The 16812-nt window shown below is 39.0% G+C and overlaps 1 protein-coding gene across 2 annotated transcripts; it reads left to right on the forward strand.

The window, feature by feature from the left end:
• Positions 1 to 665: 665 nt before the first annotated feature.
• On the forward strand, positions 666 to 12389 carry st6galnac5b (ST6 (alpha-N-acetyl-neuraminyl-2,3-beta-galactosyl-1,3)-N-acetylgalactosaminide alpha-2,6-sialyltransferase 5b). 2 transcript variants are annotated; one of them, XM_067514405.1, is made up of 5 exons: positions 666 to 844; positions 1330 to 1545; positions 8692 to 9101; positions 10195 to 10302; positions 11862 to 12389. In XM_067514405.1, the coding sequence occupies exons 1-5, from the start codon at positions 830 to 832 to the stop codon at positions 12133 to 12135; spliced, it is 1023 nt and encodes a 340-aa protein (XP_067370506.1). In that variant the 5' UTR covers positions 666 to 829; the 3' UTR covers positions 12136 to 12389. The 2 variants fall into 2 exon arrangements, with proteins under 2 accessions (XP_067370506.1, XP_067370507.1); XM_067514406.1 differs by having other exon boundaries at positions 668 to 844; positions 11892 to 12389.
• Positions 12390 to 16812: the final 4423 nt, after the last annotated feature.

Here is a 16812-nt window from a genome sequence, read left to right on the forward strand (position 1 = left end):
GCTGCTCAGATTGCCGTGACAAATGAGAGAAATCATTTCCTGTTCTTAAATATGGGTTCCAAAATCTACTTAAATGACAAAACAGTGATGATGCACAGTATCAGAAATATTTTTTAGTATATTATTTGCACATACACCCTTTGAACAACTACAGTAATAATATAACTTTTCAAAGGATGTAATAAAAGAAACAAAAAAAAAGCATGTCATGTGAATATCACTACAAATCTTTAACTCAAGAAAGATTATAAACATTTTATTTAAAGTACAAAAGTAGCTGTTCTCCACTAAGAAAACACTGTTTTAGAAAATAATGATTATGGTAATTATAGCAAAACGAGTGCAAGAACAGTGTCGTAAAGGTGGAGCTGGGAGTTAATGATACATCAGCATTTATTTGTTTATACTATTTTATAAAAAAATACTTTTATATTTGTATTTGTATTTGTACTTTTTTCATTAAAACCACCAGGTGATTATAATGTAAGTATAGAGATGCCGGTACACATTTGTTTTAAAATCATTATGAATGCATTTTAGGAAGAGTACATTATAATAACATTGTGTGCGTGATTTCCATCCTGTGAATCCCCTCTGAACCCTGAAACCGAGGTAAGCTGGGAACTTGAGTTGTTTAGGACCATGAGAAGCGCGGCGCTGGGTGAGGGCGTAGAGGAGCGCATGTGAAATAGTAGTGGAGCGACGTTGTGATCCCAGTGTTGCTGCGGCTCAAGTGTTGCATGCTGAAGAGTCCCGAAGCTCTGCGAGAGAGCCCTGGCCCTGAAAGGATGAAGGCTCGATTTGCACTTATAAACGAGGGGAACTGAAGATGAAGATAAGAGTGGTAATTATGAATGAGACCTGCAGAAAATATCACCGCAATATTCCTTTGTGTGGAGCTCAGAAGTGAAATACAGTGAGCTCAGTCATTTTGTAGTCAACTGTGACCTAATTGCACTTTGGGATTGTTTGTGATTGTATTGTTACAATTATAGCTTATATGCGTATTTTTGCCATAGGATAATCATACGAGACAGAACCAAACAAGTTTGTTGAAATTATGAATTATGTTTGCTCCTTTATGCTCTGCTCTCTGAAGCATATTGCCCTGTTGACAGAGCACGTTGTGCGCATTTAAGTGGCACAGTTGACGTTTCATTTGCAGCCCTGGGTGATGAATGCGCAGCTGTTATTTCCGTGTTGCTTCTACTTTGAAGGCTAACATTTGATTTGCAGCGTTGAACATGAACAATTTTGGACATTAACTGAATGCATCTTCTAAATTGAGGTCTATTTTACTTACTGTATGTGTTTAATTTGTCTTTCTAGTGCACAGGGGTTAGTGGCATCATCATTGTCACCATGGTTACCAGCTTTATGTTGGTGTACAACAGCAACTCTGGTGACAGATCCTCTTCCTCAGTGGCATCGTCATCATTTTTGCACCATTCAAATGCTCCTGCTTCACCCACAAAAAAGCCAGAGAGGCAAAAGAGACCCAAAAAATCCCTTCTTGAGGGTTTTATAGGCGTCATGGATCATAAGGTAAATATGCACCATTCATACATTCTGATACACTCCTTATACATTGTCAAATGGTTGTCCCATTTGGAATATTTTTTATGACTGTAAAGATGTCCAAACTATTGCATGAATGAATGCTCTTCAACTTCCAAAGACATGCAAGATGCTAGGAAGTGACACTTGGTTGGGGCAGAGAAAAATCACCCAGTCACTACTGAGTTGGACATACTGGATTTGCCGAGCTCTCAAAAATCATTGCTGTAGCACTTATGTACAAATTGCATCTATTTCTGCCTGTGCTTAATCTGTATTCCACTGTCATGCAAGTAAAGCAGAGAGAATAGCATGTAAACGTACGTAAAATGTCTTTTTGAAGTCTCCTGGTTTCTGGAGAGCTGGAAAATGAGCTGACTATGAACGTAAAACTAGTGTCCAGTTTTTTTCTGTTAGAGTAACTTACAGTATTTTTAGTAGACAAGTCCTAACCAGTTTTATTCTTGCCAATGTTCGAGGTTATTTTTTGTATTTTGCTTTCATGTTTTTAAGGCAGTTCACTATTTTGCCATAAATTCTCTCACTTTTCATAAGGAAAATATTAGAGCTTTACTGTTTCCTGTAAGGTAGTCATAATACCATCTTAGACAATGAACCTAACAGTCTAACTTAATTTATGTAGTTTACTCAATTTTTCATTAATAATTAATGTGTCCATACTGAAATATTTAGCGACACAAGCACTTAAAAGAGGATGGACAACTACTCTTTACCTTATATTAAAAAAGGGGGGGGGCAGCGTGGCAGAATGGTTAGCACTCTTGGCTCAAAGCACTGGACAGGGCCATTCTGTTTGCACTTTGCATGTTTGCATAGGTTTTCTCCAGGTACTGTAAAAACATGTGGGTTAGGGACTAGGTCAGGTTGGCCCATAGTGGTACCAAGCTTAGTCACAGCATCTCAGGAGTAATCCTCCATCTGGTCATTTGACCCAATTGTGTTCTACACCTTGTGTGTATAATGACAAAGCACTTTACTTCAGACACCACAACTGTAATCTCACAGTTTTGTCATGGATCTGACACCAGACTCTACTAAGCTTCACCTTTTGGCCTTACCTGCACCAACCTACCCACTCACTCACCCTACCCTGTGTCAATTTTTAGACCAGCACTTTCCCTCTCTGCCTCTCCTTCACTGTCTCTTTCCCTCTTCCCATCCATCTCTGCCCTTCACTCTCACTTCCCCTCTCACCCTGTTTCCCCCAGCCCTGCTTCCTGTTTCCCAGCTTTTATTTAGCAGTTTTGTTGTTTTACCATAACACCTCTTCTCACCGTCTCCTTATTTGAGTCCTTATACACAGCTTTTTGTGACAAGTTTATTCAAATAGAAAGATCACTCAGACGTGTTTGTGTCTCTTCAGTTAGAAAGATATGCAGAATCAGAAGGACATTTCATTACGAGCAGCACTGGGCAGGAGGTGACTTGTAGAAAAAAGTGTTGGTTACACTTCACTTATCACGGCATAATGGTAAGTGACACGAGAGTCTGGAGAGGGGCTTGAACAACATGCGGCTTGGCTGGAGTTTGAGGCAGTTGGAAGGGTCCTCTGTGATGTTAAGATACTGTCACACTCATCAGATTCTTTTAAACTTAATGAAAAAGAAACTTATGTACAGATTTTACATGGGCTCCCTGTGAAATTTCCCAGAGTTTCCAAATGTTGGCACTTCATTATTCAGTCTCTCCTGAAAGTCATTGAATGAGGGTTGGTTTGTGATTGATACAAACTGCAACATTTTCATAATGCTTAATGTCACTCTGATGCCCCCACCCACGTCTCCAATGGGGGCTTCCTGTTCTGCTTCTGCTACTGTACCCTCCAACAGAGCTGGGGAATGACTAACCAGGGCAGACCTGCTGTAGGATCTGTGGAGTGGGTGGATCTGTCTGTATAGTTCCCTCTAGGTCATTTGAGGTCTGCTGCTGCTGCTAGAGGGAATCTTGGCTTTGACACAAGCGAACACACATCCACACATTCACAGATCACTGGTACACTCATGCAGACAGCCCCATCCAAATGCCCAGACACGTAAAAATTTTATATCCTCATCAGAGCCAGGGATGCTTGAAAATGTGAAGAGAGCTCTGCCTATTCTGCCTGCTGGACCCTGTTTATGGCTGGTTTGAACTTATGTGCATATTGTGTTTTCATGGGCTGTGATTTCAGTAATTTCACTTCACTTATATCTCTCCCCAGAGGTCACAGAAAAGCCCAGCTTACATTAATCACCAAGGCTATAGGTTAAAAGGCTAAACATATGGCTTTGTCTTCAGCTCTTTTAGTGATCAGTGTAAACTGAAAAAAGCACAGTACAGACTGTGACATCAGAAGCTATGATGCACAATCATTTGGGATATTTTGCGGAAGGCTTTTGGTGTTCAGTGTTCAGTATATTTCTCTTTGTCTGCTTTCTGCAATTTGTGCAGGTTTTTATGAGCTGTCCACCTCTACTATGTATTTCTTTTCTTTGACAAGCTACAGTAATTAGAGCTGCAGAGTTGAATAGACACTTTCAAACACACACACACACATTTGAGTTTGAACATCTGAATACACACTCACTCCATTCTTTTTCTTCCCTCTGCATCTTCTCGCTCTCTCTCTGATGTTTTGTTGATTCCATAAAAGAGATGTTGACCTTTGAAAAACCGTCAGCAGGATCTGTGTACACTGGCCTTTATACTAAGGTTGTCTGAGCATGGATGGGGATTGTGTGCCAGTTTATGATCTACCTAGTTATTATGGGCAGTAATGTTCTGTGATCTGTCAGTCAGCCTTATAGAAATAGGTGCCATTAGGAAGTTAGTTAGGCAAAAAAGCTCCCCTGACTACTGTGTGTGGGCTCCTTTCCAAATAATTTTTAGCTGTCTTATAGTTATGCTAATGTACAGAAGCAGCTCAAAATAGCTGACTCTAGTCTCAGTCTAGTGTTCCTAACACTCAGCCTCCTAAAACAGCCTCAGTCATGTTACATAGCTCAGTTTGGGTCACTGTCCTATACCTGCTTCTGTCTGAGCTCAAAACATCCACTGTATAGAGGTGAATGGCAAAAATCAACAGGAAATCAAGAATATGATAGTTTTCCATTCGTGGTGGAAACCAGCCCAACATTAATTAACATTTCTCTATCTGTGCTGCTAACCAGGCTACATCCTCTGAGAAAACATTCCCATCCTCTCTGTCTGAGGTCAACTTGATGAAGAAGGAGGCATCTGCCTTGATTATCTTGCCTTTTTATTCCCCCAAATTGAGAACAGAGAAGGTTTAACATTGTTAGTTGAATGTGTGTCATCAGAAGGAGTGTAATGAGATGTCAACTGTCAGGAGGATTTCTGTGCAATTAATTGGTCTCTGAGAAAAGAAAGCAGTGCTGGTCGCATACGCCACCGAACAGGTGCCACTTAATCCACCTCTGCTCTCAGTTGCTCTCGTAGAGCATACGATAATGATCAACATCTAAATTATTTTTGCATGTGTAAGAAAATGTAGCTGAGTTTTTATGTTTGCCCACCTTACTGTATGGTGTAAGGTGTATTCTCTGTTTTTTTCTGTTTCTGTCAGCAAATCAAAATTTTTGTTTGTGTATCAAAAATAAGATTTATTCCATTCTGTAAGTATATTACTGTCAATAACCTTTTTTAAACTCATCACTGAGGTATGAGCTTGGTAACTCTCGTATTGCAATGAACATGGGCCCTGTACTTTATTTTAATTCAATCCCACTTAGTCACACATCAGAGATAAAACCTTCGATAGTTCTCTCTAAATCTGTAGGCGGAAATAGTCCCTGACAAAAGTGCCATCCACTCATGGTTAGATAACATTTGTGAAAGAATACCACAAAGACAGTTTTTTATGAGTGAAAGTGTATACCTGAGACCTGCTTCTAAAATGTTTTTCCCAGCTCAAGAACACTGGGCTCAGAGCTGGGAGCCACAGACAGGTTGGTCAGAAATGACACTGTGAGCTTTGTTGCTTCAGTGTTTTGTGGATAATGACTCACTCCATCACTCAGCCACTACTCTCTTTAATAGACACTCACAGTGAGAAGGACAGTATATTGAGATATGGAACGTTTACTTTTCAGCATATCATCACAATTAGGCCGGGTAATTTTGAATGCTGAGAATTATTTTTGTAATTATTTTCTTTTTTGTGTTTCGGCATGTCTGCGTTCAGTACAGTATTGAATCTTCTGTTTTGGTCTTATTTTTTTTGTTTGTGAATATATGAGCAACTGTGCTACAGTATGTTCCTGTAGGTTGTTATATAACAGAATGAAGAAAATGTGAGAGAGGCCTAAATATAGTGTATATGTATAGTGCACTATTCAGTAAATTGGTAGTGATTTTGATATAGTTGTGTTATTTTCATAAAATCTGCTGATAGAAAAAAAAAACATAGACCAATGCCAGCCTTTCCTATGGCTAATTATGCAATAGAGGTTGTGTTCTCATACTAATGACTCCTCCCTGTCCTCTAAAAAATTTACTTTGGCCAAATATGCCATCCCATAGGTTTGCACTTTGTACATTTGTTAAGCTGGTGGTGGTCCATTTGTTAACATTTGTTAAGTGGTGCAGGCATGAGGCTGGAGAATTGGAGGCACATTAGAAGCTTTGGTGCAATATTAGTGGCTGACTGATGGGGTTTGCTCCGAAAGCAATTATGATCATGGGTTCCCCTGAGAAGTGTGCAAACAGGATCATACTGATGAGTCTGGAGTTGGTGTGTGGGCTATAATCGACTGGGACTGGAATCAGTGGAATCTGTCCCAGTCGATTTTTGCAGATTACACCTAACTGCTTCTTCTTCTCCTGCTTCTCTTAATCACTGTGAACTAGTGTAATCCAGTTGACACCACATCACTGAGTTCACTTAATTCTCTGAGAAGGTTGAACCCATTGCCTTGATAATCCAGGACAGTGTAGCCTGTATGGTGTTCTGCATTATTAATCTAGACAGACAACCCTCTGTCTGTATTATAAGATGGAGACTGAGTGTGTGTGAAAGAACAAGTGTTCAATTCCTAGTTGGTTTACAGGTTAAAGGCCCACTCTCTTCTAATCTGATTAGATCTAAGCCAATCTAAGAATGATAGCAGTCGAAAACTACCTGTAATTTGCATTACATAACAGCCATTCATTTATTCATTCATTCAAAAGTATGTGGGCTTCATCTTCATCAGTCTCCCACCCCAAATATTCTCCATCTGATTCTAAATGCCCCTCTCGCTCTGACACAGACTCTATAAGTGGCTATTTCCTGGCATCATCAAGTTGTCAGAAGCTTGGGGAGCTGGTGCTGGAGCTTCAGTATCACTGTCAAGGGCACTTTCATTATTTCACAGGCACTTTCAGCTACAACACCGGCCATACAAGCCTCTATTGCCTTTTATTAGTTTGACACACTCCCTGAGTTTAAAATTTTTTAAACGTTGCTTGGTGATAATTTTTTGGCAGTGCTGAATGGGGAAATGCACTCAGTCTGTTTCATGTAGAAGAAGAAACAGCCATAAGCACTGGGATTTTTCCCAGAGAAAGCAGGGAGGGTGTGTTTGTGCAGTCAAGTGTGTAATTTGCTCCAGCCTACCTGTTAGTGAGGGCGGGGGTCTGTGCACAGGGAGTGCAGACACACTCGCACAAGAGATTGTTTCTTTTGGGGAATGTTTTGGGGAGTGAAAATATACTCTGCATTGCATAGAGATTGTGTGTGTGTGTGTGTGTGTGTGCGTGTGTGTGTAGATGGGATTTCCACTGGGTGTGTATCTATCCATTTAAAGAGTCTACTGTGTCTTGCCAGAGAAACGTGATTGTGTTGCATATCTGATAGCACATTGAGCTCTGCGCTAATATTTAAGGATACATCCAGACACCACACACACGTCACAGAAATAGTGGGAGAATACTATAAATATATACTAGCTGTGGGAGCAGCACAGCCTGTGGCGCTGGTAATATCTCCTGTATGTATGTATGTATGTATGTATGTGCTACCTCACAGACAGGCACATTCACACCTCGGAGCCTGATATAGTGTGAAGCTCAGAGAAAAGTTCAGAATGCCAATGTGGCTCTCGGTTAGGTTAAGCATAATTCATGTGAAGACTCTCTGAATTTTCACTGTTGATCATTCAATCCAAACTTACCTTTTTCAACTCTAAAGGTCTGGTTGGACACAACAACATGAACACCTGGTCAAGCCAACACATTAATTCTCACTTATATGGGAGCACTTTCTGACCACTACATGCATTCCTGGTTTTCTGAAAGTTCACATTGCTCTGAGGATGTTTTTTTCTGAATAAAGATGCAGGCTAATGTGTATGCATGATTTTCCTAAAAGTACTGCACAGAATAACCTCTGCTCTATTTCTAGCCATGACAATCTTGCACTGCATTTGAATAATTGGATACCTGAAAGAACAGCCCAGTTCAATTTTTGCTGCTTAAATCCGTGTCAGTTACACTTTATTCAGGTCTTGTCCGAATGCTGACGACAGAAGAATTATGACATTAAAGGGTGGGGTATCAACTTTAATTTGGTATTGTTTTCAGCTGAAGTAAAGATTGGGTGTGAGCTTGACAAAAGGTTGCACTAACCTATGAATGCAAATATGAAAATGTAAATTCCAACTTTTGGCTGCAAAGTGCCCTTGTCAGGGCTGTCAAGTACACGTGCGCTTTGTGCAGAATGTGCAGAATTCTTTCAAAGCATTTTCTCTTGCCGGATAGTTTTAGAGTTAAATAGATGATATCTGCGACATGCTGGTCTAGACTAGAAGTTTGACAATAAAATACATTTTCCTCTGGTGCCATCATCATGTCACAATTTTCATTTGCCCAATACTTTTATCAATAAATGAATGAACACCAACATAATTAATGACATTTTTGGTTGCCTCAGTTTTATTTTTTGTAACTTGTTAAACTAAGATGCTGAGCATTATACTGGAAGTAATGTCAGTGAGCCTGTTAGCTTTTAGAATCACCAAAAAGATTTAGATGAATTAACAAAAAGAGATGACATGTAATAACACTGTGCTTTGGATCAAACTTAATGTTTCAGAGCCCTTTCCAACATTGATTTCTGACCTTTGACCTCCACAGCCACTGAAGATGCACTGCGGGACTTGTGCTCTGGTAACCAGCTCTGGCCAGCTGACTGGGAGCAAAAGGGGTGAAGAAATCGACCGCAGCGAGTGTGTCATCCGTATGAATGATGCTCCCAGCATAGGCTATCAGCAGGACGTTGGAAGGCGCACAAGTCTGCGTGTCATAGCTCATTCAAGCCTGCAAAGAGTGATGCAGAACCGGCAGGAGCTGCTTAACACAAGCCAAGACACAGTGTTTGTCTTCTGGGGACCCAACAGCTGCATGAGACGAGATGGAAAAGGCCACGTTTACAACACTCTTAGGCTGTTAAACCAGCTACTGCCCAAACTTAAAGTCTACATTATTTCCTGGATCAAGATGATGAAGTTTGATGAACTATTTAAAAAGGAAACAGGGATTGATAGGTAAATGTTCACATAATCAGTCCTGTATGAGAAATTAGCGCTGTTTTAACATTGTGGTGGACAGGAAACATTTAACGCTGGCTATGATCGACAGATGTCAGGGAATGGGGCTGTCTAGCTACAGACCCACCTGAGTATCCATGCTGACCCCTGTCCCACCACAACATAAGAGTTACCAGGTGGATTTAATGACAAACAGCAATTCTGTGCATATGAAATGAAATGTATAAATAAGAGACATACAACACACACACACAGATACACACACACAAATCAAGTTCTGTCATCACTTTCATCAGTTTCAGGCACAATTTACAATACAACACCGATTACAGGACTTTCTGAAAAGGCCTTACAGTGCATGTACAACAATAAGTTGCAGCTCCGGACACAACAATAACAGGATTTAGATTAAAACGCGTGTGTTATGTAAAAAAGATTTCTTTTGAGGTATACCATAAGGTCATAGCAGTCCCACTAATGCTAGGCTTTATTGCAATATTCAGGTTAATACTACAAAGACTTCATTTACAGATTCTCTTTTAACCCTGTGAGGTACATACAGTACATGTCTTTATCTCAAACACTGTATATGATTTGCTACATTGCCTTTTAATTGCACAACACAATTAATTTCCTTTCCTACAAAGTATGGAACAGACCATATGCAACACTTTAACACATGATGGTGACATATTTTTTTTTTCACATTTGTCTGGCTGAATAAATGGGAATTGGATGTGAATCCAGCTATTCATATAAACCCATTTGCATTTCAACAGTAAGCTCACGGGGTGATAAGAGGATGTTGCATCTGAATGTATAATCCAATCACTTCAGCCTTCAAAAGTATAATCAGTGTTTGAATAAATGTCAGACTTATTGATATTTCCATTATTCTTGTGTACCAAGTAACAAAGAAAGTTTAGTTCTGTATTTTTTGAAAATTGAAAAGATTAAATCTCAACCTAATAGTAAAGTAATTTTGTCTTATTTGATCATTCTATTGCTTGGATGAGGACACTATTTTAAGTATATTTGCAGTATGTGAGTATTGGATTAGTGGAAATGTTGATGTGGTCTTGTCTTCCAGGAAGAGTTCCAACTCCTGGCTGAGTACCGGCTGGTTCACCATGGCCATAGCCCTGGAGCTGTGTGAAAGGATCAACGTTTATGGCATGGTCCCCCCTGATTTTTGCAGGTACGATTGCTTTTTTAATCCAAGATTTTAAGTCGCTGAGCAGGATTATTTACAGATGCCAGTATACTTCGTCAGAACTGCCTCATTGATCGTTGAATGGCTTTTGAAACTCCTTGGACCCCACACACCATAACCCAGTAAACTAGTAGTGTATGTGCTACTAATAAACTGCAGCAGGCTAGTTAATCAACAAATGTTCTGCTTCATCTTCAAAAAATGTAACTTTGTTGTTTTCATAAGGAAATACAGTCACTAGACTGGACTGGACCATCAAAAAACATACAGTGTCATTTTGCAATGACATTGTTTGGTTTCTTCAAGCAGGGTCAGGTTGTGTTGCATCTCAATGTCACACAGTGAGATACTGAGTTAAAACTCACAGTTCACAACATGTGAGGTATTATGGTCATATTTTTAAAAGCATATATGGAGCCTTATTTAATTTTTGCCAATTACATTTGACAAGGAAATCCAGAAATCAATAACTGTGTAAAAAAGACATTAGGCAACATCACTTTTAATCAGTTTGTCAGTTTCCTAGCAACAGTGTTCACGCGACATAAACCATTTGCATGCCAAAATTATTGTGGCCTTGACTTTTTAATGTGAATCTATGACCTCTTGAATTCCATCAGGTGTTAATGCACATTAAGTGTTTTAATGTGGATAATTATTTTTTTTTAATTATTGCAAGATCTTTTTACTGTACAGTTAAAAAACCTTTAGTGATACATGCTAATTAGTATATAATGTTAATTGTGCTCAAAAAAGTAATATAGCATAAATAATAGTAAATATCAATAATTTAAAAAATATCTGAAGAAAATATTAACATCATGACACTTCTGATCAGTCACTTACTAAATTATACATCCAAGACAACATCGAAACGCTTTATCCTCAGGACTTAAATTCAGTTTATTATTTCCTATTTGAACACCAGGGGCCAATAGTGAACAGTAGTGGGGGGTGGGGTGGGGATTCTTTTCTGCTGTGTGCCAACAACACGGGTGTATTCTGAGGTAAGAGTCAGAGTGCAGTCTTCAGCATATAATATTTAGTCCTTCCCTGCCATACAGCCAATGAATGACTGTGAATTCTACAAAAGTGAAAAAAATATTATACATTTTACAATACAAATAATGTGTTTCAGTGAATAGATTGAAATAACATCTGTTTTACATGCCTGTGTAACCTTCAAGTTGACTGGAAATGGAAAAATGATTTGGCTAATATTGTGCTCACATGAATCTACAATGGTACAGAGGACAGTTTGGATATTTGGATATCACACTTAGATATTCTCAGTAAAATGCAGACCTGCTTGAACTGACTCTAAAGTGGCTGAGTCTTCCACTGAGCTTAGTTTGACTGTGAGTACCAGGGAAACAAGATGCTGTATAATGAACTCAGATTCTTCTGATCTTTCAGTTGTCTTTGTTCCTTTCTCTATTTCTTTCCCCACTGTGACTTGCTTCTTCTCCTTTCCTCCTCCCCTCACATTTCATAATTACTTTCAAACTATTTTTACATCCATCCTTTACACTTTGAATTTCAAGCCTTTTGATGCTTCACTCTTTACTGTGCAGATCCTCCTCCCATTCCTCCTTGTCGTATCATTACTACGAGCCCTCGGGGCCTGACGAGTGCTCCATGTATCTCTCCCACGAAAGGAGCCGACGAGGAAGCCACCATCGCTTCATCACGGAGAAGACGGTGTTTGCAAACTGGGCTCGAACCCTTAACATTAACTTTTACCAGCCAGATTGGAAGCCCACTGCTGTCATCACCAACATGAACAGCTCGTACTTTCCAGCCCCAGCTGGATCATGAGATTCCCTCCAGAGATGACCCCTGGGTGTTTTGGATATACAGTATGTGTGGACAGTTTGCAGTGTGCATATTCCCTCTCTGGTGGATGTTAATGCATTAGACAGCAGTTGTGCAGAGCAAGCTGCTGTTGTGGCTGCTAGCCAAAAAGGCATAACAGCAGCACAAAGCTTCAACAATAATTTGAAAGTGTAACTATAATAAGGTGAATTTCATTCTGGAATCAAAGCCGTGGAGGTTGACTTAAGTGTGTGGTTTTTTTTTTAATCACTGTAGAGTTGCTTTATTAACACTTGAGCACTTGAGGAGACAGATGAAGAGACAATGCACCACTGCAGAGTGATAAATCAATTTTGTTTTTTTCATAAATTTCACTAATTCATTGAGTACACTGAGGTCATAAGACCTTGTATTGTCTCTAGGATTGTGGATGTTAAATAAAGACAACAAAAGTACTATATGTTGAGAATATGTGAAAATGTTTTTTTTTATGAGAGGTGTTAGAAATAAAAACTCTAGAAAATAGCTTCTCATCAATAAAGGAAACATGGTGGTATTTTTAGATGATACATTTCAAGACATATCCGATTATCTAACAATAAAATTAATACTGTATTGTTCACGTTACTGTAATTAATAATTCCTTGTTCCGGAGGTGCACCACATATTTGGGTCTGACCCTTGAGTTTTTGCTCCTTTCAACCACTCTATCTTTGATCTGAAGATGTAAGGATTTAAGAGACAAATTAAAAGCAAAATGTGTGTTAAATATTTAAACAGAAATAACACTCTGCAACCAGTAGATGCTTGTTACTCACAAAGACAGCAAATTCAGTGGTATCTAACGTTGCTTTCGCTGGGCATTGTTGAGATAAGTTTAAAGATCAGAAATATGTCCTCCTAAATCATACCTACACAATCTGATAAAGTTGCAAGTTTATAAAATATTAGTTGGTTTTAATCGCTCAGAACAGATGGTCACTCCAAAGTCCCTGCCAGCCATGTGTCTGATACTCTAGGCCGTGGTTTGTCCTGTTATTAAAGCCAAATGTCAGAACAAGCCCTCAAAGGCATTTCCCCTGACTACAGAGCAACACAGGCTTGTGTCTCTGTCTCTTCATTGCACAAAAAGAGAGACATAGAAGTTGTCAGCAAGGGATTATACTGTGCTTTCCAACCATATCTCCAGGGTGAGAGGAGGAGCATGTCTACTGCAGAATCCAGGATGTGCTGTCCTGCAAAATAAAGGCATTGACTGCTGCCTGTTTCTGTGCTCATTCAGTTTGTACCACTATAGTCTGCACTGGAATCTTAATGTTACAAAGCTCTCAGGTGCAGCACTGGAGTTTCATGCTAAGTGCACTGTCTTCTCCTCAGAACTGTGCTGTGTGCTCTGCACATCAATTACTGGCCCTTCAGGTAGAAAGGTTGGACTTTAAAGACTTCAAAGGACAAGCTCACCACAAATGAGCCTGCAATCACTATGTTAAACACATGCTGGAGGCGACATAATTTTCATTGACCTTGTCAAAAATGGTTGGGAAAATGGTGCTTGGAGCAAGAAGTAAGCACTGCCAATTTAATTTACATGTATATATTTAGGCTCTGTACATAAATGTGTTTTTATTATTTGTGTATTTGAACACACTGAATTTAATGCATTTTCAAAGCAGAGTTAAAAAGGTGTTTTGATTAACTAAAACTGAATTAGAATATCTTGTCTTTGGGGGAAATATGAAAAGAAAGTAACCCCTCTCATGGTGGTCAATAAATATAAAGCTTCGGACAGCAGCTGTTGGATCAGCATGATAAATGGAAAGTGGTCTGGCCCCAAAAATCAGCCTAACCGCACTTAGGCTCACTGGCTCACGTGTAGTTTTGTTTTTATGGAGGTTATGAATGCCTGTATTTCTTGGTCAGGTGCACCTCTGCTCCACTGCAGAGATGAGAAAACTCTGGAAAACAATAAATAAATAAATAAATAAATAAATAAATGAAAGAATTACAGAACTTCACAGGGCCCATCTAGGTGTTTCCCTTGTTTGTATGGTTTAAGCTAAGCTTATGAGCCCATTAATACAAACTGTGTGTGAGTTAGAGAAGTGAAATGATTCAAAAAAGTCACATTGGAATTAATTGTGAGAAGGTGGTGTGGTGAAATATGTTTCTTTAAAGGAATAATGTGTTTAACCATTAATGTCAACAGATATTGGAGACTTAGTTTTAGTTGTTTCTTAACAATAATGTTGGATGTTGTTATAGTGTGAAGACATTAGAGCCTGTATCAAACAAGACAAGAAGTATAATAGTTTCCAACTTTTACAAAATCAAGTCCTTTATAGTTACAATCCATTTTAACAACCTACATGCAAATACAGAACTGTTTGTTGTGAGCCTTCGCTGACATCTAGTGGCCTCGCCTGGTCTTATCATCTTACAGAAGTGTTACTGAAACGTCACTACAGCTTCCTTTGATTTTTATGTTCTATACGGACTAACCTAAAACCACCAGTCACGAAAGCTTTGTATGTATGTATGTTGTTGAGGTTGAACTTAAACTGAAGTTGTAGCAGGCTTGCTCTGTTGTTCATGTTCCTAAAACGATAAGTTGGGGCAATTTTTTACGCTTTTTTCATTTATGATCAATATAAATCATAATAGTGTGGCAGATTGGTTACTGAATGTGTTAAGCTTAAAAAAATACATTGTGGCAAATACCCCTGCACTACTGTTGCTGCTGTAACAGCTTTGCACATTGAAACTCTGGTTTAAAAAAACTAAGTCAGTCAGTCACTGTACAATATTTTGTGATCAAAAGCATAAGTGTATGAGCAATGTTTGCAGTGTGAGGTGCACTTTATATTTCACTGAGGGTCTGAGATTAAAGCCTTTAAGTTGTCACCACCTTCCTGCCCCAGTTGTTTCTGTTTATAGTGTCTCCGTCTCTTCTCTCCCCACATCATCGCTGCCTCACTTCCACAGACTCCCACATACTGAATGACTGAATTTTCATCCATTGTTAGTCACTGATTTCTCACACATCTGCTCCCAGTTTTCACATCAGTTATCACATCAGCCAATCATCTGTATTTACTGGCCTTTTTGGGGACTTTTCCTGCTCCTTTTGTCTTTGTTGCCTGTGTCTTACCTGCATCCCTACCACACTGGATTTGTTTGCACGTGTGTGTCTGTGATTAATGCACATATTTACTACATTTCCATTATATAAATGTTAACTCGTCACTACTTATACAAATCCTTTATAGTATTTGGCCTCTGCTTTTGGTGAGATTGTTCACATTATCTGAATATCAGCTCTCCTTTAGTCTTAGTCTGTGTTGGCATCAACATCTTTATTGCCAGGAGTGGAAATTCTTATTGCACCACTTCCTCATATAATGACCCATTTTTCTCTTGGTTTACAGTAAATTATGCCCTTTGTGGATTAACACATATTTGGTCTAGCCACCAAAATAAGAATCAGCACTCCAGAAAGGTAAATTTGCCTGTTCAGTGCTTTGCTACAGTAAAAAAATAAAAACTTTATTCAAGTTGGTAGACTGAGCATGCAATAATTAAGGTAAACAAAAAATGTATGAAGTACAATTTGTGTAAGCCAAAGTTATGATTAAAACTTCATCAAATGTCCCCAGATTTCCTCTAATTACTTTCTTGCCTGTGATGAGCAGAAACAAATGCATGGTGGCACGTATACCACCACTGGACCAAACTATAGTCCCACATTATTGTAGCTCTTGTGGTGCATCTCTTTGAATATCTATAACTTTATGTGTGTGTGTGACTTTTTTCTCAATCTGTTATTGTTTTGCACAATCTCACCAAGACATTCTGCTTATATTACATTAGCCCATCATGCAATCGATCAGTATTTTGTAACATTGGCCCATTTGCATCTGCTAGAGAGCAGTGGATGAGAACACCTATTGGAAAACACACAAGCAAAGCCCCCTTTTGCTTGCTTTCCAATGCCCCTCGTTCCATTCTTAGTCAGCAGTGTCATCGAGCTCAGAGACAAACGTCCACAGCTGTGAACTCTATGGTTAATTTCAAAGGTTAACACTGAGTTTTTCTTTACCTGATAAATTAATCTTTTAGATGCTTTTGTCAATTCTTTCAGATTTTAAAATTTGTGGGGTTGAAGAATCAGAATTATCAAGCCATGATTATAAAGGATGTACCACAACATCACAATAAAACAAACATGAGATGTACAGTCCACTGGGCCATTAGTTGATCCTCTAATAGACTGCAGCACCACAAATCTCTCTCTGCCTCAATAAGAACATAAATCCAGGCTTTACTGCCCTGTGCAGTCTTCATAATGGTCCGTTTGTAGATTCAGTGTGGCCATCTCTGTGCGAATAATCAAAACGCCGCTGTCACTTTTGATGCTATATAAGTTTGGGCATTAAGCCAGGAAGGGACAGCTGCCCTCTAATTCTCAGTTATTGCTGTCAGATAATTCATTTGCTCATGACCTTATACAGCATGATCTACTTTAGGTTATGTCCAAACACTAGAGGAATGTGAGATATTTGACCAGTAAAAGGTAAGAGTTTGAGGTGATGTTGGCACAAGGAAGCTAACCAAACTTTTGTCCAAGCTGCTGAGGATTTTATTTTTTTATTCTTCGGACAGACACATTTTTATCATGTGTCT

This window comes from Channa argus, chromosome 8, assembly GCF_033026475.1.
Source record: "Channa argus isolate prfri chromosome 8, Channa argus male v1.0, whole genome shotgun sequence".
Taxonomy (NCBI): domain Eukaryota; kingdom Metazoa; phylum Chordata; class Actinopteri; order Anabantiformes; family Channidae; genus Channa; species Channa argus.